At 41.5% G+C, this 22,893-nt stretch overlaps 1 protein-coding gene across 2 annotated transcripts in view; it reads left to right on the top strand.

The window, feature by feature from the left end:
* The first annotated feature begins 242 nt into the window (after window positions 1–242).
* The window catches only part of SNW1 (SNW domain containing 1), a 43,856-nt gene continuing 21,205 nt past the window's right edge, over window positions 243–22,893 (top strand). Inside the window, exons 1-5 of one of the 2 annotated variants that reach the window (XM_073011200.1) lie at window positions 243–321; window positions 6,094–6,247; window positions 10,740–10,901; window positions 22,254–22,349; window positions 22,431–22,537. In XM_073011200.1, the coding sequence (XP_072867301.1) occupies window positions 308–321; window positions 6,094–6,247; window positions 10,740–10,901; window positions 22,254–22,349; window positions 22,431–22,537 (533 nt within the window). In that variant the 5' untranslated portion in view covers window positions 243–307. The remainder of the gene's footprint in view (window positions 322–6,093; window positions 6,248–10,739; window positions 10,902–22,253; window positions 22,350–22,430; window positions 22,538–22,893) is intronic. The other variant, XM_007987417.3, reaches the window with a different exon arrangement.

Genomic DNA, 22,893 nt, shown 5'->3' with positions numbered 1-22,893 from the left:
AACGTAATAAAGCGGCCTAAACGGCATCTCCCTCTATCTTTGATATTTTGCCTAGGGAACGCCCTATCATGTCGCATATAAGCGATCGAGTTATGTATTTGTTGCTAGCTGAAGAGATTATTCCTTGATAACCGCTTGGTCCGGTCAGAAGAGAAACGAATGGTACTCCTGTTCAAAGAACTACAAATCCCAGAAGGCCTTTTGGCCAGAGCGCCTGCGCATCGCGCGCTCCTTCCTTTCCGCTCCTCATCATCTGGAAAGACCCGCCCCGCGGTGCTGTCGCTCGCGCTGGAAGAAGCGGAAGAAGATGGCGCTCACCAGGTGGGTTGTTGATTGGGGTCCTCGATACGGAAGGGTCTGGGAGTACCAATCTTTTTCATTTCTCTTCCCATACTCTTGGGGCGGTGACCTGACCCGGGGCACAGAATGACGTGGGCCAAGACTACGGCTACGTCCTCCCGCTGGCCGCCGCTACGACTAGGCCTAGTCGAAGCTGGGGTCTTTCAGCGGTTTCCCGGGTTTAGTTCACCCCTCACCAAGGCCGAAAGCCGCGGCGTGGCCTCAGACACTGAAGACTGCATTTTTCGCTTAAGCATCTTGCGGGGAGCGAACAACGCTCCCTCAGGTCCGCGGCTCGGGCGAACAAGAAGGGGTTGGGGACGGTAGTGGCTTATTTGGGCGGAGTGAAGCGCACGGGCTGCGACTGCGCGGCTTTCCGGCCGTTTGCCTGTGTCCCGAAACAAGGATTCCTGAAAAAAGGGACCCGGAGCTTGACAGAGATTTAAATGAGCCACAGTAGTGGCAGCTGTCTGCTGATATGCGCCACTGCTCCGCACTTTAACTTTGGAGCTTAGAATTTCTTCCGTAGATAGAACCCCCTCAGAGTTTTGCTGTTTCCGGTTACCTTAATAACTGTCTGGAAAGTGCTCCTTGCCTTTAAGAAAAAGATGCTTTTCAGTGGGAGAGTCCGAGAAGTTACGCTACCCCTGCTAGTCCCCAAGCTTGCTGCCCCACCTTAAGTGGGAAAACTTTCCATGCGAACTGAACAGGAAAAGTCTAGTGTTCAGGAAGGTTGTAGAGAAAGTAGTCCTTTTAGGACATCAACTTGAGCCCTCTTAACACCCTTCATTCTCCTCAAGCGTGTTTTTTTTGTTTTTTTTTTTGTTTGTTTGTTTTTTTCTGGCCGATGACAGTATGAATCCAAAAAATTACTTTGGGAATTAGTGTTGGTGCTTTGCTCTGTCCTGGGGATTGTGTACACAGAAGAAAATCTGTCTTTGGCAACAGGGAAGATGGGGTACAAGGTATACAGACGTAAAACAATCACAGAACACAAAATGCACATTTGTGTTATACTAACCTTAGTGCAAAAAGAATTAGATGGAATAAGTTATGTGGACTGGAGAGTTTTCTTCCCCCTCTCCTTTCTAAAAATTTTTTTGCTTTTTTTTTTAAAAACTATTTTTTTGAGATGGAGTCTCGCTGTGTTGGCCAGGTTGGTCTTTAACTCTTGACCTCAAGCAGTCCTCCTGTTTCGGCCTCCAAAAGTGCTAGGATTACAGGCATAAGCCACCATGCCCAGCATCTGAATTTTTTTTTAAATAAAAAGCTAGAAATGGGGTGTCACTACGTTGGCCAGGGTGGTCTCCAACTCTTGGCCTCCATCAGTCTTCTCACCTAGGCTTCCGAAACTGCTGGGATTGCAGGCATGAGCTACCATGCCCAGCCAAGAGTTTTTTCTTTAGTAAATGTTACAGGCAGCAAACATTTGAGTACTCTCCAGGTGTGAGACACTGTGTCATAGACTAGTAAAGTTATGAGGGGAGACTTTGTGGAAAAGGTGGAATTTGAAATGGACACACAGGAAAAATTTCTAGAGATGTGATGGGTATTTTTTTATTTTATTTTATTTTTTGATGCAGGGTCTCACTCTTGCCCGGGCTGGAGTGCAGTGACCCAATCACAGCCCACTGCATCTTCAACCTCCCAAGGCTCAGGTGATCCTCCTGCCTCAGAGTAGCTGGGACTATAGACGCTTGCCTTGATGCCCAGTTAATTTTTGGTTTTTTAGTAGAGGTGGGGTTTTGCCATGTTGCCCAGCCTGTTCTTGAACTGGGCTTAACTGATCCACCCATCTCAGCCACCACATCGTGTGGCCTGTCATGGGTATTGTGTGCTTAAAATTGCAATGGCAGAATGCAGTATTCAAATGACCAGTCTTGGGGACTCCAGAGCTTTCCATACCTACCATCTGGGGTTCCTCAGTATTCTTTGTAACATCCTTTAAACCAGTAAACGCATTTCCCTGAGTCCTGTGAGCTACCCTAGCAAATTAGTTGAACCTGAGGATGAGGTCATGGGAACCCTGGTTTGTAGTCAGTTGGCCGGTGACCTGGACCTACTATTGGCATCTGAAGTAAGGGCAGTCTTGAGGGACTGAGCCCTCAACCTGTGACATCTGACACTATCTCCAGGTAAGTAACATCAAAAATGAATTGAATTAGAGGACACTTGACTGGTGTCCAGTAAACAATTGATAGCTTGCTTGATACGTGGGGAAAAACCATCACGTATCTGGTATCAGAAGTGTGTTGTTGTTTGTTGAGTGAAATAATAGGAGAAACTGAATTTGTTTTAATTTTATACTCTATCCACATGGAGCTTACATTCTACTGGGATAGAAAGACTATGAGTAAAATCATAATGCAATTTCAGGTAATACATGCTAGGAATAAAAGAGGGTTAGAGAGTGACTCAAAGTTTGGGGTGAAGTGGCTATTTTGGGTAAGATGGTCAGAAAACAGCTCTAGAGAGAGGTAACTGAGCAGAGACATGAGTGCTAAGATGCAAGCTGTTGAAAGATCTGGGGCTACTCTAGGCATACTGCCTATGGGATAGCCCTGCTCCTCAAGGAGCAGTCAAAAAAGAAGAAATCTGGAGAACAGTTTTCTATAAAAGCATATGAAAATTTGTTCTATGTTTTTGTTTTTGTTTTTTTTGTTATGTTATGTTTTGTTTTGTTTTTTGAGGCGGAGTCTCACTCTCACCCAGGCTGGAGTGCAGTGGAGCAATCTCAGCTCACTGCAAACTTCACCTCCCAGGTTCAAGTGATTTTCCTGCCTCAGCTGGATTACAGGCGTCCGCCACCATGCCTGGCTAATTTTTGTATTTTTAGTAGAGACAGGGCTTCACTGTGTTGGCATGGCTGGTCTTGAACTCCTGGCCTTAAGTAATCCACCTGCCTTGACCTCCCAAAGTGTTGGGATTACAGGTGTGAGCCACCTCGCCCAGCCGGAAAAATTGTAATTGATTGGGACAGACAGCCAGACAGATAGATTTTATGGCAGAAGGAATAGCCAATGTAAAGATCCTGAGATGGCTTAAGGAAAGATAAGAAGGCTATAGCGAAATGAAGATGGTGAGTGCCGGGGAAGAGTGTATTTATTTCTCCTACAGCATTTAAGGAGCTCCAGCTGTGAGCTTAAAAGTCTTGGAGCATTAGGGATGAAAGAAGTATAAGGCGTGATTCCTGCAGAGCTGCTCACAGTCTCGTGAAAACAGAGTAGATAAATGAGTAGATGATTGCAGTACAGTCATTTAATGTTGTAGTAGTGGTATATAGAGGGTTGTGGGGGAGCATAGAGACGGGCATTTAACCCGAACTGGAAGAGTCATGGAACAGCCCTAACTAAAACTATCAAACATACGGAACCTGTATTGAAAGTGCCTAGATACTATGCCAACAGGTTCATGGATTTCTCTCATTTAATATTTATAAGAACCTTATGAAGTAGATACTCTTATGAACTATTATTATAGATGAGAAAACAGATTCAGAGAAGTAAGTAGCTTATCCAGGTTAGTAAGTGGCGTAGGTCAGATCTGAATTCTAAGCCTAGCCATTACTTACCGCCCCAGACTGGATTAGATCCCTATCATGTAGACTCATAGCATCTGTATCTTAACATCATAACTTAACATGTGTAATTATAGATTTGTGTGATTTTTTTTGTTGTTGTTCTCTGTCTCTGCAAGACTAAGCTGTCTTTCTCTGTCTCATGCCTAGCATAGTGCTTGAACCCAAATAATAAATATTTTTGAATAATTAATGAGCTCTGCTACTTAGGTATGCTTACTATCCAAGAATCACAAAGGAACTAAGGTTGTTTTCTCCATATTCAGCCATCAGGATCCTTTTGTAGTACTTTAGAGTATCACTGTAATACTTTAATACTTAAAAGTTAAGAACAGTTTAGTAGAAAGGTTACCTTGACTAAAGAATAAGCTGCATCTTCAGGGCTTCTGCTTTGATTCTTTGGTCTCTTAAGTTTTTTGTTGTTGTTGTTTGTTTGTTTTAGAAGGAGTTTTGCTGTTGTTGCCCAGGCTAGAGTGCAATGACGCAATCTTGGCTCACTGTACCCTCCACCTACCGGGTTCAAGTGATTCTCCTGCCTCAGCCTCCCAAGTGGCTGAGATTACAGGCACGCACCATCACGCCCGGCTAATTTTGTATTTTTAGTAGAGACAGGGTTTCAGCATGTTGGTCAGGCTGGTCTTGAACTCCTGACCTCAGGTGATCCACCTCGGCCCCCCAAAGTGCTGGGATTACAGGTGTGAGCCACCATGGCTGGCCTGGCCTCTAAGTTTTAAATTTCATTCTAGATTCCCTTGGCACTTAAATATACAACTCGTTCTAATCCTCTTTGTTCTAATCCTGGTTCTTTCGTATTTACACTGAAGTAGTTTAAGGAGCATAAGGGTAAAAATGTTAAGGAGTAGCCAGGCATGGTGGCTCATGCCAGTAATCCTAGTACTTTGGGAGGGTGAGGCTGATGGATCACTTGAGGTCAGGAGTTTGAGACCAGCCTGACCAACATGGGCCAACATGGCAAAAACCCGTCTCTACTAAAAATACAAAAATTAGGGGTGTGGTGGCATGCACCTGTAATCCCAGCTCCTTGGGAGACTGAGGCATGAGAATCACATGAATCCAGGAGACAGAGGTTTCAGTGAGCTGAGTTTGCTCCACTGCACTCGAGGCTGGGCAACAGAACGAGACTCTGTCTCAAAAAAAATAAAAGGAGTATAAGAATAGCAAGTATATACTGGACAGTTTATCCCTGGATTTTTAGGAATGTTTACTTGCTTGTTATAAGAAATATGGAAACAGGCTGAGTGTGATGGCTCACACCTGTAATCCTAGCACTTTGGGAGGCCAAGGCAGGCAGGTCATCTGCGGTCAGGAGTTCGAGACCAGCCTGGCCAACATGGTGAAACCCTGTCTCTACTGAAAATACAAAAATTAGCCGGGTGTGATGCTGCACATCTATAATCCCAGCTACTTGGGAGGGTGAGGCAGGAAAATTACTTGAACCCGGGAGGTGGGAGCTGCAGTGAGCCGAGATGGTGCCACTGCACTCCAGCCTGGGTGACACAGAGAGACTCTGTCTCAAAAAGAAAAAAAAAAGACAAATATGGAAGCGTGGCCAAATGTGGAGGCTCACGCCTGTAATTCCAGCACTTTGAGAGGCCGAAGTCAGCGGATTACTTGAGGTTGAGTTCAAGACCAGCCTGGCCAACATGATGAAACCCCATCTCTACTAAAATTGCAAAAATTAGTGTGGTGTGGTGACACATGCCTGTAATCCCAGCTACTTGGGAGGCTGAGGCAGGAGAATCACTTGAACCCAGGAGGCAGAAGTTGCACAGAGTGGAGATGGTACCACTGTATTCCAGCCTGGTCAACAGAGTGAGACTCTTTCTCAAAAAAAAAAAAAAAAAAAAAAAGGAAATACGGAAACATAAATGCTTAAGAGTTTGTCTATTATATGAAATATCTGTTAATTTTTTATTCTGGACATCATTTGCTATTGTCCTAGTCAGATGTTTTTACTGTGTATCTTTGAGTACTTCTGTCTTCCACATGTTATAAAATGACTAATATTGAGTACTACCATAAATCATTGAAAAATCGGCTGTTTCGCAGAAGAGTAAAAGCATTGTAGGAAAATTTGTCTCTGTGGCCAAGTTGCAGTGGTCAAATTAAACATAAGCGTTTTTTAAATTTCTGACTTTTATTATCTTTGCTTATAGCTTTTTACCTGCACCTACTCAGCTATCTCAGGACCAGCTTGAGGCTGAAGAAAAGGCAAGATCCCAAAGATCGCGGCAGACCTCATTGGTCTCCTCCCGAAGAGAGCCTCCCCCGTACGGATACCGGAAAGGCTGGATACCTCGGTTATTAGAGGTACATATGGATCTTAAGTTTAGATTTATTAAGTGGTGCTGAAATTTATAGCACACTATAACATAAATTTAAGTGTTAGGACCTCTGATTATGAATGTCAGTGTGATAGAAATTCTGGTTATGCGCTCTCAAGATGTATATTTCCCTCAGAAGATGTATCATTTTCTTTTTGCTTATTATCTGTCACTGCTTTGTGGTCACTAGAGAATTGTACCATTTGTCTATTCCTATATCAAACTATTAAATATTTACAAGAAAACTAACATTTTGTAAATCCAGGAATTATAGCATATGGAAAATAATGGGAAGGTAAAAAGATAAGAGAGATGAAAGTGGATTTCATGTTTGGGCTCCTCCTCCTCCCCTCCAGTAATACCACATAACCCTGAAGAGAGAACTTTCCTTCAGGGAAAACTCCAGTAGCACTTCCTTTGCTAATTTCTTTCTCTTCACCTGTTTTCTTATCTTTGAGAATGTTAATATATATATGATATATAGATTAAATATGTTTTTGCGGGTATAAGAGACAAAATTTGGTTGATTTGAAGGCAATGAGGGAGAAGGAACCATCTGGAATAGCCCTTTCTATCGCTAGCTTGTTGCCAAAGAACAAGCCTCCGGTCGGGCGCAATGGCTCACACCTGTAATCCCAGCACTTTGGGGGGCCAAGGCAGGCGGATCACCTGAGGCCAGGAGTTTGAGACCAGCCTGACCAACATGGAGCAACCCCATCTCTACTAAAAATACAAAATTAGCCAGGCGTGGTGGCTCGTGCCTGTAATCCCAGCTACTCCAGAAGCTGAGGCAGGAGAATTGCTTGAACCTGGGAGGCGGAGGTTACAGTGAGCCGAGATCGCACCGTTGCACTCCAGCCTGGACAACAACAGCAAAACTCCGTCTCAATAAAAAATAAAAACAAAAAGAGCAAGCTTCCTTGGCAGCACCTATTCTAATTACTCAGGATCCTTCACATTAATTAATTAGTTTTATTTTTGGGATGGAATCTCACTCCATTTCCCAGGCTGGAGTGCAGTGGTGTGATCTCAGCTCACTGCAACCTCCACGTCCCAGGTTCAAGTGATTCTCCTGCCTCAGCCTCCCAAGTAGCCAGGATTTTACAGGCACAGGCCACTATGCCCAGCTAATTTTCTGTATTTTTAGTAAAGACAGGGTTTCACCATGTTGGCTAGGCTGGTTTTGAACTCCTGACTTCAGGTGATCCGCCTGCCTCGGCTTCCCGAAGTGCTGGGATTACAGGCCTGAGCCACCGCGCCTGGCCTACATTAATTTAATACATATTCCTTTCCCTGATTCTAGGGCAGCCTTCCCATGCTTGACCACTGTCTTCACTAGGGAGAAAAGCAAACATTTGAGACACATATTTCCTCCTCAGGACCCCCTCCACTTTAATCAAGCCTTTTCCTTCTCTCTCAATATTTCTTCTGATTCCTGCATATTTTGCTTCTTCATGTCCCAACAAATATATCTGCCCTATTAAAAATCTGAAGTGCCTATATCATTCCCAGTTATTTTCGTTTTATCACTTTTCTTTTTTTTTTTATTTTAAAGACAAAAATCTCGCCCTGTCACCCAGGCTAGAGTGTAGGGGTGCGATCTCAGCTCACTGCAACCTCTGCCTCAGCCTCCCAAGTAGCTGGGATTATAGGCGCGCATACCATACCTGGCTAATTTTTGTGTTCTTAGTAGAGGCAGAGTTTCACCATGTTGGCCAGGCTGGTCTTGAGCTCCTGACCTCAAGCAATCCACCTGCCTTGGCCTCCCAACGTGCTGGGATTACAGGTGTGAGCCACTAAGCCCAGCCATCACCCCATCACTTTTCTTTGTTCTGTCCTTACTGGTTATGATTTTTACTTCGCAAGTATGAAGGGCTCATGCCTTTTTTCACATGCCTTCAAGTAGTGATCGTAGTATCCATTGAATTGATAGTTGTCGCTTAGAGTCCTACCAGAAGCCATCTGTATTCTCAATCTCTTCCATATCTGAGTCCCCTGGCTACCAGACCTTTTTTTTTTTTTTTTTTTTTTGAGACAGAGTCTTGCTCTGTCACTAGACTGGAATACAGTGGCGCAATCTCAGCTCACTGCAACCTCGCCTCCCGGGTTCAAGCAGTTCTCTGCCTCAGCCTCCTGAATAGCTGGGATTACAGGCGTCCGCCACCTCACCCGGCTAATTTTTTTATATTTTTAGTAGAGATGGGGTTTCACCATCTTGGCCAGGCTGGTCTTGAATTCCTGACCTCGTGATCCACCTGCCTCGGCCTCCCAAAGTACTGGGATTACAGCTGTGAGCCACCACACCCGGCCCATACTCTTTATTAGAGTTTATAAGAGGAACACCCAACTAGATCATATCTTGTCCTATGTATTCCAAAAAACCCACATGTAGGTTTTTTTGTTGTTTTTTTTGTCAGCTTTCCTCTGGTCCTTATGAATGCTGGTGTGTGAAGGCCAGTCATATTGCAATTATTAAGAGATTTTTGTTGCTTTTGTTTTCTCTGATAGTGTAATTTGTGGGAGGCAGAGCAAGATGAAAGATTATCAAGGAGTCTTACCTGGGGAAACAAAGTAGTGATTGACGGCATCATCTATTAGAGGAGTTGAGTGTCTCTGTTGAGGCATTATAAATATTGTTTGGTCTGTCAATAGGTTGCACCATGAGGGTGACAGGCATCACCTTACATAGAATGGAAATCTCATCCATGCATTTCAGCATTACGATACTTGGTTGCTATTAGGTTTTTAGATTCCTACTTGACTATTAGTGGTTTCATATATCCTGGTGGAACAGAACAGTTTATTTGAAAATCAAGTTGAAATGGCCAGCTAATCTGGAAATGCTATGGATGCTGCTTGAGGGGAGTGAATTCTGTGGAAGAAGGCATTTTATTCTAGTTTTCAAAATAAAAGCTATGATTTTCTGGCAATCTTAATGACCACATAATGCTACATCTACAGTTCTGAAGTGCTTATTATAGTTGAAAAACTCTAGCAAATCCAAGCATGTGTCAGATTGATGGCCTGGGTATGGGAAGCACTTTTCTTAGGAATGCTTTAACTCTTTCTCATTTACAAGAAAATGTCTCTCAGTGTTATTCTCTTGGTTTTCAAAAACTTCAGACATCTCTTTAGCAAATAAGCATATTGTACTTAGGAACTCATATATCTTAGATCTAATGGAGTATGACTTAAAGAGGTCTTGTAAAAGTGAATATTTTCTTTTTTTTTTTTTCTGTCAAACCCCCTCTAAATGATTACATTTAATTTGTGTTTTCTATCATTTCTTAATAGTACTCGTTTGGCTGTTTTGAGCTAAAAGAAAGATATTTCATAGTAGTAGAAAATACAAAGTTTTTCGGAGTCTCAAACAATCTGGTTCAGGTGCTGCATATAATACCTGCGAGATCTCAGGAAAACCGCTTAATTTTTCTAAACCTGAATGTTTCCATTTAAAATACAATGATGTTAAAGAGTTACAAGGATTAAACGAGATAATACAAGTGTGAATCATGTTTAAAGTATACTAAGCAAATACTACTAAATTTTTTTAAACTACTTAAAAATTATCCTTGATCCTCATGTTTGCTTGATAAACCTTTTCAAAATATTACATTTCATCAGCAAACTTTATTTAGCTTGTTCTACTTTAGCAGTCTCAGTTCTCTCTCCTAAATAATTATATATAATCACTAGTAGAAATGTAGTAAACTCATTTCTGGATCCTTTCTGTTGTATTCATTTGCTTCTCACATAACAATGAATAAATAATATGTTAATGAAATCTGATTCCAAGAAAAAATCTTTTATATTTCTGCCCCAAATGTAGCTTTACCTGTTCCTCACTAAAATATGTATATATATGCTAAACTATATGCATATATATTTTGCCTTGTCCTAGCCATTTTGCTTAGTTTTATGCTGCATATATGAAATCCACATTTTCTTGCTATATTCTGTAAGTCCCTTCAGATCTGGTGTTTTTTACTCATATAACTTGTGCCTCAAGCTCTGCTGTCCTTATTAAGCTGTTAGCCCCACTGAATTCTCATTTCCTAAAATATGCCAAGCTCATTCTTGCAGCAGGGCCTTCACATTGGCTATTTGATCCGTCTAGAAAATGCTTCGTGTGTGTGTGTGTGTACACACACATCTTCCCATGACTGCTTTCTAGTCATTCAGGCTTTAGCTCACATGTTACTTCTTCACAAAGGCTGTCCCCAACCACCCTATCAAAAGTAGCCCCTTTTCCCAGTCTTGATCTTTATGTTACCTTCATGGTACTTATCACAAGCCAAAGAATGTGTTTTTTTCTATCTTTGCCTACTAGAATGTAAACTCCGCAAGAGACAGGGACCTCTGCTGTATCTCTAGCATCTAACATACTAAGGACTCAACAATTACTTATTGAATGAATGAATATATCTTGAATGTCAAATGATGATTAACTATTTTATTTAACTACTTCTAATGTGTAGGATTTTGGAGATGGAGGTGCTTTCCCAGAGATCCATGTGGCCCAGTATCCACTGGATATGGGACGAAAGAAAAAAATGTCGAATGCACTGGCCATTCAGGTGGATTCTGAAGGAAAAATTAAATATGATGCAATCGCTCGGCAAGGACAGTCAAAAGACAAGGTAATCCTCTCATGTTTTCCCTGAATGATAAATATTTTAGGAAACATTTTAAATTTTGTGGACATGATGAATCTCTTGCTGTTTGAATTATGTTAAAAGTAGCAATGACTGGACATGGTGGTTTGTACCTATATTCCCAGATACTTGGGCGGCAGAGGCAGGAGGTTTGATTGAGCCCAAGAGTTTGAGGATACAGTGAGCCACTGCACTCTTGCTTGGGTGGCAATACCTTGTTTTAAAAGGGGGAAAGAAGTACATTTTAAAACAGTTACTTTATATTACTAGCATTCTAAAACTGCCAGTAAATTTTTTAAAATCTGCAATCCCAGAGCCTTACCATCAACTTTTAATTTCTCCTGTAGTTTCTTCTAGTTTTTTCCTATAGTCTTTACTGATTTCCTCCATGTACTTAGAGTACTTAGGTATTTAATAGTTCATTTGAATATAATAAATTACACAAACTTCTTTTGCCCTAGATTAAATACAAAACTAGCATTTGCTATCCAGATTTAGGATGGCCCTGCTACGAAGTAATCCATAGGCCAAAAATAAAATTTGCTTAAAATAATCTCATCACAGAACAGCTACACTCAGGGCCAAGGAACTATTTTTAAGAAGACCTAGTTTTTTTTTTTTTTTTTTTTTGTAAATAAATACTCAAGATAGAAGTGAAAGATTTCTTTAGAACTGATGATGTTTGGAAAAATACTTGAGAGCTTTCAGTACCTATCATTTGCCTCTCTGTCCCCCGCAAACTTTTTCAATTTACCCTCTAAAATAACACTAACAAGCCATCCTTTTCATCTGCATCATGGCTGCTGAGCTTTGGGGGAAGACAATTATGCAGTCATGCAGATTTATATCTCCTCTTTCAGCTCAGCTCCCTTGGTACTCCTGCCAAACTTTAATTCCTACTCCTCTCATCCCATCTCATTCTTAGCAGGTGACTCCCCCATCTATTTGGATATAAAGACTATTGGAAGAAAATTGTCAATTTTCTTCATCCTGCACTTGTGTTTTTTCTTTGACTTTTACTTTTGTTTTTGCATGAAATGCTTTCTTCTGTCTAAGCCTAATCTTTTTTTAATTTTTTTTTTGTTTGTTTTTATGAGACAGGGTCTTCTTCAGTTGCCCAGGCTGGAGTGCAGTGATCATGATCATGGCTCACTGAAGCCTCAACTTCCTGGGCTTAAGCAATCCTCCCACCTCAGCCTCTCGAGTGGCTGAGACCCCAGGTGTGCACCACCATGCCCGGCTAATTTATTTTTTTTTTGTAGAGGTGGGATATCCCTATGTTGCTCAAGCTGGTCTTGAAGTTTTGGGCTCAAGCAATCTTCCTGCCTCCACCACCCAAAGTGCTGGGATCACAGGCGTGAGCCACTGCACCTGGATCTACACCTAATCTTGCCATATGTGTTCTGGATCTCAATCCCTTCCCTCTTCCTTTAGGAACCTTACCTACTAGTTAATCTCAACAGTTCTTCACCTCTCCTCTTCTAATGGCTCTTTCCTGTTAGCATTTGAATGTGCTTGTTTTTCTTGTCATTTGTTTGTTTGTTCTTTTTTAGATTGTAGTACCATGGCACCCTCATAGCTCATTGCAACCTTGAACTCTTGGGCTCAGGCGATCATCCTACCTCAGCCTCCTGAGTAGCTGGGACTACAGGCACACACCACCATGCCCAGCTAATTTTTTTATTTTTAATAGAGAAGAGGGCTCACTATTTTTCCCAGGCTGGTCGTGAACTCCTGGGCTCAAACAATCCTCCCTCCTTAGGCTCCCAAAGCACTGGGATTATAGTGTGAGCCACCACACCTGGCCTTTGTTTTCTGCTTTATTTTTGCTTCATAACAACCACCTCAGTAAAGCCATAACTTTCCTAAACAAATGATCATGGCTTTAATTTAATTTTATTTTTTTGAGATTGGATCTTCCTCTGTCTCCCAAGCTAGAGTACAGTGGTGTGATCATGGCTTGCTGCAGCCTTGACCTCCAGGGCTCAAGTGATCCTCTCACCTCTGCCTCCCAAGTAACTGGGACTACAGGCACACACCACCACACCTGGCTACTTTTTTTTTTTTTTTTTGGAGACTGAGTCTCGCTCTGTCGCCGAGGCTGGAGTGCAGTGGTGCAGTCACAGCTCACTGCAAGCTCCACCTCCCAGGTTCACGCCATTCTTCTGCCTCAGCATCCCAAGTAGCTGGTACTACAGGCACCCACCACCATGCCCAGCTAATTTTTTGTATTTTTAGTAGAGATGGGGTTTCACTGTGTTAGCCAGGATGGTCTCAATCTCCTGACCTTGTGATCCACCCACCTTGGCCTCCCAAAGTGCTGAGATTATAGGCGTGAGCCTGCCTGGCCTTTCTTATCTTTTGAAAGATAGGCTTTTCCCTGAGTACCTACTCTCAGTGTTCCCTCTAGCTACCACCTAATTTTCTTCACTTTTTTCAGACTTCTTTCAGGAGTTGTTTTTGCCCTATTCTTTACTTTCCTTTCACTCTTCAATTCACTACAAAATGGCCTCACCTAAACCAGTTTGATGAGGTGCTCCCTGGCAAAGTTCTCTTAACATATTCTTTTACAGCCCATTCTCTTTATATATATATTTTTTTCTTTTAATCATTCTGTGACTCCAACCAAAAAACACAGCACATTCTCTTTAACTAATGTAGTTTATTTGCCACTCATATGCTGATAGACTGTTCAATCTGTGTCCAGCCCAGTATTCTCTGCTGGGCTGTAGGTCCTTATATCTTACTGTCTACAAGGGCAAGTGTATCTGCATTTCCCTAAAGTGCTACTTAATCAAATCCAAACTTAAATACATAATTTTCCATTTAATCTACCTGCTGTTTCTCTAACTCAGTAAATGGTGGTGGTATTTTCGTAATTGTTTATGCTGAAAGCCTGGGAGTCATTTTTTCTTACTATCATATTGATTTAAAAAAATTATACAAATAGGCCAGATGCAGTGACTCACGCCTATAACCCCAGCACTTTGGGAGGCTGAGGTGGGTGGATCACCAGGTCAGGAGATCGAGACCATCCTGGCTAACACGGCGAAACCCAGTCTCTACTAAAAATACAAAAAATTAGTCGGGCGTGGTGGCAGGCACCTGTAGTCCCAGGTACTTGGGAGGCTGAGGCAGGAGAATGGCATGAACCCGGGAGGCAGAGCTTGCAGTGAGCTGAGATGGAACGACTGCACTCCAGCTGAGATGGAACGACTGCACTCCAGTCTGCACAGAGCAAGACTCTGTCTCAAAAAAAAAAAAAAAAAATGCAAATAATATATTATGATAAAAGATACCATAAGTATATGTCACAAGTATATGCAGTCCTGCCCACTTTTCTCCTATTTTACTTCCCAGAGGTAACTGCTGTTACTACAGTGATGCATATAATTCCACATTTTTGTTATGGATTTAGATATTTATATCCTCATTTTATGTATACATACACACTTAGAAACTTTTGTTTACATGAATGGAATTCTAATGCCCATAACTTCGTTTGACTTGGTTTGTTTTGGTTTTTTTTGCTTAACATATTTGACAATTTTTATTAGTACATATAGGTCTACCTCATTTTTTTTTTTTTATTAATCTGTATAGGATTCCATCATGTGGTTGTCTGCTAGTTTTGTTAAGCATTGGTGGTTTTTAGTTTTACAGACAAATATATTCAAGATCCACATACAAACATCTTGTCGAACATGATTATTTGTTTAAAATAAATTCTTAGTTGTGGACTTACTGGCTCAAAGGCTATTCAGATTTCACATGTGACACATACTGCCCATATGTTCTCTCTGCTTAGCAATCATGCTGGTTCTTGTTTCCCTCAGACTTTCCATCTATTTAGTCTCTGTAAACTATCTTATTTTCTTAACACTTCTCAAGTATATTCCCCTCTCTACTACTTCAGGCCGTTTTCATTTCTTGCTTGATTTACTGCAGCCTGGAACCATCTCGTTGCCGTTTGTCTTGCTGGCATGAACAAACAAATTCATCCATGTCTGTTTCTTTCTCTCTCATCATGTATATACACATACACACAAGTGTGCACAATTAAAATCTTTCTATGGTTTCCATGGGTAAGGACTAAGCTGCTGTGGCATGCTTGACCCCTTACTCACTTTTCTGGCCTAGCTTCGACTCTCATCAGAATACTGAAATCCAGAAATAAACAGTTCAGTTTTAGCCATTCTGTTTGTTTTCACTATAAAATAAATACTATTTATACGTGTTCTTGTTTGTTTTCGAGACAGTCTGGCTCTGTCACCCAGGCTGGAGTGCAGTGGCCTAATAACGGCTCACTGCAGCCTTGAACTCCTGAGCTCAAGTGATCCTTCCACCCAGGCCTTCTGAGTAGTTGGAACTACAGGTGCACACCACCACACCTGGCTAATTTTTGTATTTTTTGTAGTGACAGGGTTTCACCTTGTTGCCCAGGCTGGTCTCAAACTCCTAAGTTCAAATGATCTGCCTGCTTTGGCCTCCCACAGTATTGGGATTACAGTTGTGCACCACTGCACCCAGCCAAGGTGGTTAAGAAGAAAAAAACTTTTTTTCTGAGACCGAATCTCGCTTTGTCACCCAGACTGGCGTACAGTAGGGCAATCTCAGCTCACTGCGACCTCAGCCTGTCCGGCTCAAGCAGTTCTTCTGCTTCAGCCTTCTGAGTAGCTGGGATTACAGGCACTTGCCACCAGGCCCAGCTCATTTTTGTATGTTTAGTAGAGATGAGTTTCGCCATGTTGGTTAGGCTGGTCTTGAACTCCTGACCTCAAGCAATCCACCTGCCTCAGCCTCCCAAAGGGCTGGGATTACAGGCTTGAGACACTATGCCCAACCAAGAAGAAAAAATGTTCAGGCATTCCCTATAAATATTTGCCATGAGGAACTACTTGTAGCTCCCATAATATGACATATTCTTTCTTGAGACTTCCCATGGATATTCTTTTTCCTAGAAAGTTCTACCCTTATTCATTCTCTGACTTAATTCTATTGCTTTCCGTTCTCAACTCACTCTTCAGTATTCCAGGGTGTTGTCTTGGACCTTCCCTGGCTAGACTGAGTGTCCCTCTTCTCTACTCCCAATGTTTATCATAGCAGTTATCACCTTTTGTTGTAATTATATGTTCATTCATAATCTATATCATTTGACTATAATGTTTTTAAGGGTAGGGATTATATATTTATGTTTCCCTCTTTGGTGCCTTACTGCCTGATAGTTTGACACATAAGGCATCCACCAGTATTGGTTCAGCGAATAATAGTGGTTTTCATTGTATAACACAAAACCATTTCTCCTGAAGCCAGTGAGGAAGTGTAGTCCACTCCTGCAAAAGGAAAATTAGGCCCCTATACATGGAGAACATATACTGGAAATGTACCCTATATCATGGAGGCCTTCACTTCACTTCAGTTGCCTTTGTTTTGGTGCATCTCTCCTTGTGGGTAATCACTCTTCTTTATTGGTATGTGCTACCTCTGCAGTCCCATTTGGTAGCAAAAAGCAACATCTAAGGGCAACAATTTGGCATTGGCAGGTTGTGTTATTTTGAATGAAATACAGCTTTGGTCCATTTTGCATTATATTTCAAGACTAGAAACCAGGAGTTTTATCTGATTTCTAGGGAATGATGTTTAAATCACTGTCTGTATTGGTGATTATTTTGTATTCGAAATAGAGTAGAACTGTTCAGACTGAACTATTTATTTTTGGAGTTTAGTATCTTGGCCAAATAAGGTCTCCAAAGCATTGTTCCTTTTTTTTCTTTCTTTCTTTCTTTTTTTTTTTTAATTAATTTATTTATTTACTTATTTTGAGATGGAGTCTTGCTGTGTTGCCCAGGCTGGAGTGCAATGGTGCAATCTTGGCTCACTGCAACCTCTGCCTCCCAGGTTTAAGTGATTCTCCTGCCTCACCATCCCACATAGCTGGGATTACAGGCGCGTACCACCACGCCCAGCAAATTTTTTTGTATTTTTAGTAGAGACAGGGTTTCACCATGTTGGCTGGGCTGGTCTTGAACTCTTAACCTCAGGTGATCCACTCACCTTGGCCTCCCAAAGTGTTGGGATTACAGGCATGAGCCACTATGCCCGGCCAGATCATTCCTTTTGTCTATAATGCAGCCACTAGAACCCCAAACTGGGACCACTTTCAGGTTTATATCTTTTTGTTTGTTTGTTTTCTAGAAGTGGATAGATTCATGCATGAAGTTTGGAGTGCATTGAATAATTCAACATTAATTGAGTAATTATTACATGCCATTGGCATTGGGGGAGCACTTCTTGATTTTTTGGGACCGTCTTTAGCATTGTACAGTGTTTAGCATAAGTGGCACTACCTATAAATCCTAGTGGTGTCCCCATCCTACCCCCATTGTCTTAACTAGAAACACCTCACACATTTACAAAGGCAATGGGAGAGAGGAGTTAGAGGTGGCAGTGATGCCCTGTTTGACAATCACTGATTTTCCTGTTTTAGAAGAAATAGAAATGGGCTGCATAATATATAAAATAGGATTTAAAAAAATTGTTATTCCTGAGACTGAACAGGTTATTGGATTTCTGAATTTGGACCAAGATTTCTGATTTATTTCCAAGAGGTCTGGTATTCTTCAGAAACCAGGGAGTTCTCACTGAAATATTAACAGTGAATGAGAAAGAATGGAAAATGCTAGGTGGTAGGTATACGAGGTGAGAAGAATCAGTGAGGATTCTAAGACGTAATATTCTGGGACAAGTCTAAGGCAATTGATCTCTCTACATGGGAAATGAGTACTGTGTATACGACTTATTAGTAATGCAAAATTGGGAATGAAAAAGTGTTTTTAGTGTAAAGCTTGATACAACCAAATGCTTTTTTTCCTAATTATGATTTGAGTGATAAATCTTTTTTTTTTTTTGAAATGGAGTTTTGCTCTTGTTGCCCAGGCTGGGGTGCAATGGCCTGATCTCGGCTCACCACAACCTCTGCCTCCTGGGTTCAAGTGATTCTCCTGCCTCAGCCTCCCGAGTAGCTGGGATTACAGGCCTGCACCACCATGCCTGACTAATTTTGTATTTTTGGTAGAGACAGGGTTTCTCCATGTTGGTCAGGCTGGTCTCCAATTCCCGACCTCAGGTGATCTGCCCACCTTGGCCTCCCAAAGTGCTGGGATTACAGGTGTGAGCCACCGCACCTGGCCAAGTGATAAATCTTGAAATAAAGGGCTTGGTGTATGTATTTTTCCTTCTGAAATAGTTATGTAAGAAATATTACATACAGGACAAGTGCATTGGCTCATGCCTGTAATCCCTGGACTTTGGGAAGCTTGAGGTGGGAGGATCATTTGAGGCCAGGAGTTTGAGACTAGCCTGGGCAATATAATGAAACCTTGTCTCTTAAAGAAAAGAAATGTTACATACTATACCCAAAAGAATGCCTTCAACCTATTACCCCTAAAAAAACTGTAACAACTTTAAACTGACCCCATGATAAATTATATGTTGTTTGTATGATTTCACACAGTAGCTAAGCTAGATAGCGTTTTCTTTCTACCTCACATAGTGACTGTTTTGACAGGCTTATCCTTTTAGTCTAGTTATTTGCCTGTTTTCTGTAATATCTGTTTTACAGATGAGTTACTGCTTCATCTTGTTCACAAAGCTTATTTGTGCTTCTGATACCTTCAAGAGTATATTGTATTTTTCAGATAACGCTCCCCAGCCCATTTGCCTCCTGGAATGTACTCAGTTTCCTCAGCACATTTAATTCTCACACTATAAAATTTGGGGTTTCGGCCAGGTGCCGTGGCTCACGCCTGTAATCCCAGCACTTTGGGAGGCTGAGGCGGGTGGATCGCCTGAGGTCAGGAGTTCGAGACCAGCCTGGCCAACATGGCGAAACCCCATCTCTACTAAAAATACAAAAATTAGCCGGACATGGTGGCATGCGCCTGTAATCCCAGCAACTTGGGAGGCTGAGGCAGGAGAATGGCTTTAATCCGGGAGGCGGAGGTTGCAATGAGCTGAGGTCACGCCATTGCACTCCAGCCTGGGCAACAAAAGCAAGACTTTGTCTCAAAAGAAAAAAAAAATTGGAGGCCGGACGCAGTGGCTGAAGCCTGTAATCCCAGCACTTTGAGAGGCCGAGACGGGCAGATCACGAGGTCAGGAGATCGAGACCATCCTGGCTAACCCGGTGAAACCCTGTCACTACTAAAAAATACAAAAAAGTAGCTGGGCGAGGTGGTGGGCGCCTGTAGTCCCAGCTAGTCAGGAGGCTGAGGCAAGAGAATGGCGTAAACTCGGGAGGCGGAGCTTGCAGTGAGCTGAGATCCGGCCACTGCACTCCAGGCTGGGCTAAACGAGACTCTGTCTCAAAAAAAAAAAAAAGAAAAGAAAAAAATTGGGGGTGGGTTTTTTATAATTAATTACTACAGAGGAACCTTGCTCTTCAGATGTCCTTCACTGAGCCTTGTGAGATGCTAGAATCTTATTGATGTTCATTTGAAGGGTTATTAACTTTGGAATGCCCAAATAAGGAGAAGCAAATGACTCTTGTATGCTAAATTAGTATTGACACTTTGTGTCGAACTCACATGACTAGCAGGGAGCCATTTACTTAGAATCCTTTCCTTATAACAATTGCTGTGGAGAAGTGATAAACTCTTCATGATTAACTCTTCATAGAATTGGTATTTTTTTCTAGTATTGTTATATAATTTTCAGCTTATGGTTGTATAGGTTTTTCCATGCTGAGAGGAAATAAGACTTTTGAGGCAGTTAGTAGCTATATGATCTTAATGTACTGAACCTCACTCTTTTCAGTAGAGTGAGCTTTTATGGTCCCTTCCAAAATCAACACTCTTAGAGTATGGTGACACTAATAACTCACATATCAGTAGTACATGTTTTTTGCTAAATCATCTTAGGCCTTCTTACCTGATCCCTCTTCTCATTCCTGAGAAAAACGAGCTGGAGATTTTAGTGTATAGCCATGAGATAGTTTTTTCTGGGAAATCAGTAGCTTATAGAAAGTTCTGTAGGGCCTAAAATATAAACTTATTTATTTATTCATTCATCTATCCATTCTTTAAAATAGAGTTGGATCTTGCCGTGTTGCCCTGGCTGTTCTCAAATTCCTGGGCTCAAGCTATCCTCCAACCTTGGCCTTCCAAAATGCTGTGATTCACTGTTCCCGGGCGTGAGTCACTGTTTCTGGCCTATAAACACCTTTAGTGTGTAACAAAATCTCTCTAAAATTCATTTATTTATTCACTTGTACAAAAAATATTGATCAAATATCTCCTGTGGACCAGTCATTATTATAAGCACAGGAGAGACTTTTTTTTTTTTTTTTTTTGAGACAGAGTTTTGCTCTTGTTGCTCAGGCTGGAGTGCAATGGCATGATCTCGGCTCACCACAACCTCCGCCTCCTGGGTTCAAGCGATTCTCCTGCCTCAGCCTCCCATGTAGCTGGGATTACAGGCACTCACCACCATGCCCAGCTAATTTTGCCATTTTTAGGAGAGACAGGGTTTCACCATGTTGTTCAGGCTGGTCTTGAAATCCTGACCTCAGGTAATCCACCCGCTTTGGCTTCCCAAAGTGCTGGGATTACAGGCGTGAGCCCCCGCCCCCAGCCCTGTTTTTATTGTTTTAATAGGGGAGACAGATAATAAACAAGTAGATAATTTCATGCTGTGAACGGTCTTGATCACAGTAAACAGTGCTATGGAGCAAATGGTTGGGTCGGGAGGGGTTGCTACCAAGGCAATCAGAAGAAGCCTCGGTAAAGGAGGACCTTCTTTGATCTGAGATGGACAGGTTGAGAGCTTACTTGAAGAATGATAAACAGAACTCTGTAAAGGCCTGGAATTGGGGAAAAGTATGTTATATTCAAGAAACAGAAGGTGAGCTAGTGTGACTGAAGCACGTGAGAAAGTGAGAGTTGTAAGGGGAGATTGAAGGCATAGGCAAAGTCAGGTCAAGTTGCATAAACCGTAAAGTGGCTCACACTTTTTTGCTCTGTTGTTTGGAGTAGAAAATTAGAAATAGCATGCATTTCCTTTAAATTGTTTTCAAGAATGTTGTATGATAGACTTTTAATGTAAGACTTTGGCAGTGGTAAACAATTCTACAAAAATAATTTGTTGAAAATCTCAAGTGCCTAGGAATTTCATTTTCTTTGATATTCATAAGTTGTCCTTTCTTTTTATGTACCTCAGAGAATTTCTGATGAAAGCATTAAAGGTAGAATGCCTATTATTTATTGAATTTTCTGTATCTCTTTTTTTTGAAGCGGTTTCTTCCTCTGTCACCCAGGCTGGAGTGCAGTGGTACACTCTTGGCTCACTGCAAGCTCCACCTCCTGGGTTAAAGCCATTCTCCTGCCTCAGCCTCCCGAGTAGCTGGGACTACAGGCACCCGCCACCACGCCTGGCTAATTTTTTGTATTTTTAGTAGAGACCCGGTTTCACCATGTTAGCTAGGATGGTTTCGATCTCCTGACCTCATGATCCACCCGCCTCAGCCTCCCAAAGTGTTGGGATTACAGGCATGAGCCACCGCACCGGCTCCTCTGTATCTCTTTTTTACTTTAAAATATGCCATGTAACTTTTTATGAAAATATTTAAGAAGTATAGATGGACCTGAAAGTAACCAATATTCTATTTGTTAAGAGCCTGCCACATCAGTGTTAGCCTAATAGAAACAATGTTGGGCCTAGTAGAAGTCATGTAGCAGGCCTCAATTTGGATAATGGATATAAAATAAGTTGTATATATAGAATATATTTTTCTTTTATTTTTTTTTCTTTCATCTTTTTATGGAAGAAAGCGTTCTGGGTTTTTTAACTATGGCACTTGTTTATTTTCTTAGTCTATAAATAGAGTTGATGGCAAAAAAGAGAAGCGTTATAAGTAGGATGAGGTCAATAAAATTTTCTAGGCCCAGTGAATTTGGAAATTATTTGGTAACCTGACTTAAATTCTGATGAGTTTGTAATCCAAGATAATGGTGCTATAGGTAATTTATATTATCATTAATTTCAAGTTCTAGTGATCATCGATGCACGATTTTGTTGGCATGGTTTATTTGGATACTGACTTGATTAGAAGATCTCAAATAATTTAAATGCATGAGGTCAAGGGAAAATTATTGACTTACAGCCAAAGTAGCAATTTGTGTATATATTTTAAACTTCCTTGGTTTTAAAATCTAAAAGATAATATCTGAGTGTCCTAAATTTTTAAGTGTGCTGAGAGAACATGTTGACATCTGAAATGGCTAATGAGGTTTCTTTTCATTGTTTGCTTTTCTTAAGCCTGCTTGTGTTTGAACATTTTAGGTCATTTATAGCAAATACACTGACTTGGTTCCAAAGGAGGTTATGAATGCAGATGATCCAGACCTGCAAAGGCCCGATGAAGAAGCTATTAAAGAGGTAACTGGGAATTGTTATATTCGATGACTGTTTACATCCTGATTAATTTCCAGACTCTCAAGGTGATATTTCCTATTTCAGATAACAGAAAAGACAAGAGTAGCCTTAGAAAAATCTGTATCACAGAAGGTCGCCGCAGCCATGCCAGTTCGGGCAGCTGACAAACTGGCTCCTGCTCAGTATATCCGGTATGAATCATGCCTAGAAGACTTAGTTTCATTTTGAACTTGATTCAGCTTGGGGGTTCATGGTATTCTTTCACTAACCCACTTAGCAACCGTTATGAATGCATTGTTTTGAATAATGACTTGAAGCCTGTGTACTCTCTTTGCAGACAGTTGAAAGCAGAATTTTTTAAGGTGTCCACTTTGGTTTTTGTTTGTTTTCTGAGATAAGGTCTCTCCGTTGCCCAGGCTGGAGTACAGTGACACCAACATGGCTCACTGCAGCCCCCACCTCCTGGGCTCAAGTGATCCTCCTGCCTTGATGCCACCATGCCTGGCTAATATTTTAATTTTTGTAGAGACAGGGTCTTACTGTGATG

The sequence above is a fragment of the Chlorocebus sabaeus genome, chromosome 24 (assembly GCF_047675955.1).
Source record: "Chlorocebus sabaeus isolate Y175 chromosome 24, mChlSab1.0.hap1, whole genome shotgun sequence".
Classification (NCBI taxonomy): Eukaryota; Metazoa; Chordata; class Mammalia; order Primates; family Cercopithecidae; genus Chlorocebus; species Chlorocebus sabaeus.
Note: the sequence above shows the minus strand (reverse complement) of the source record. Positions and strands in the feature narration are given on the sequence as shown.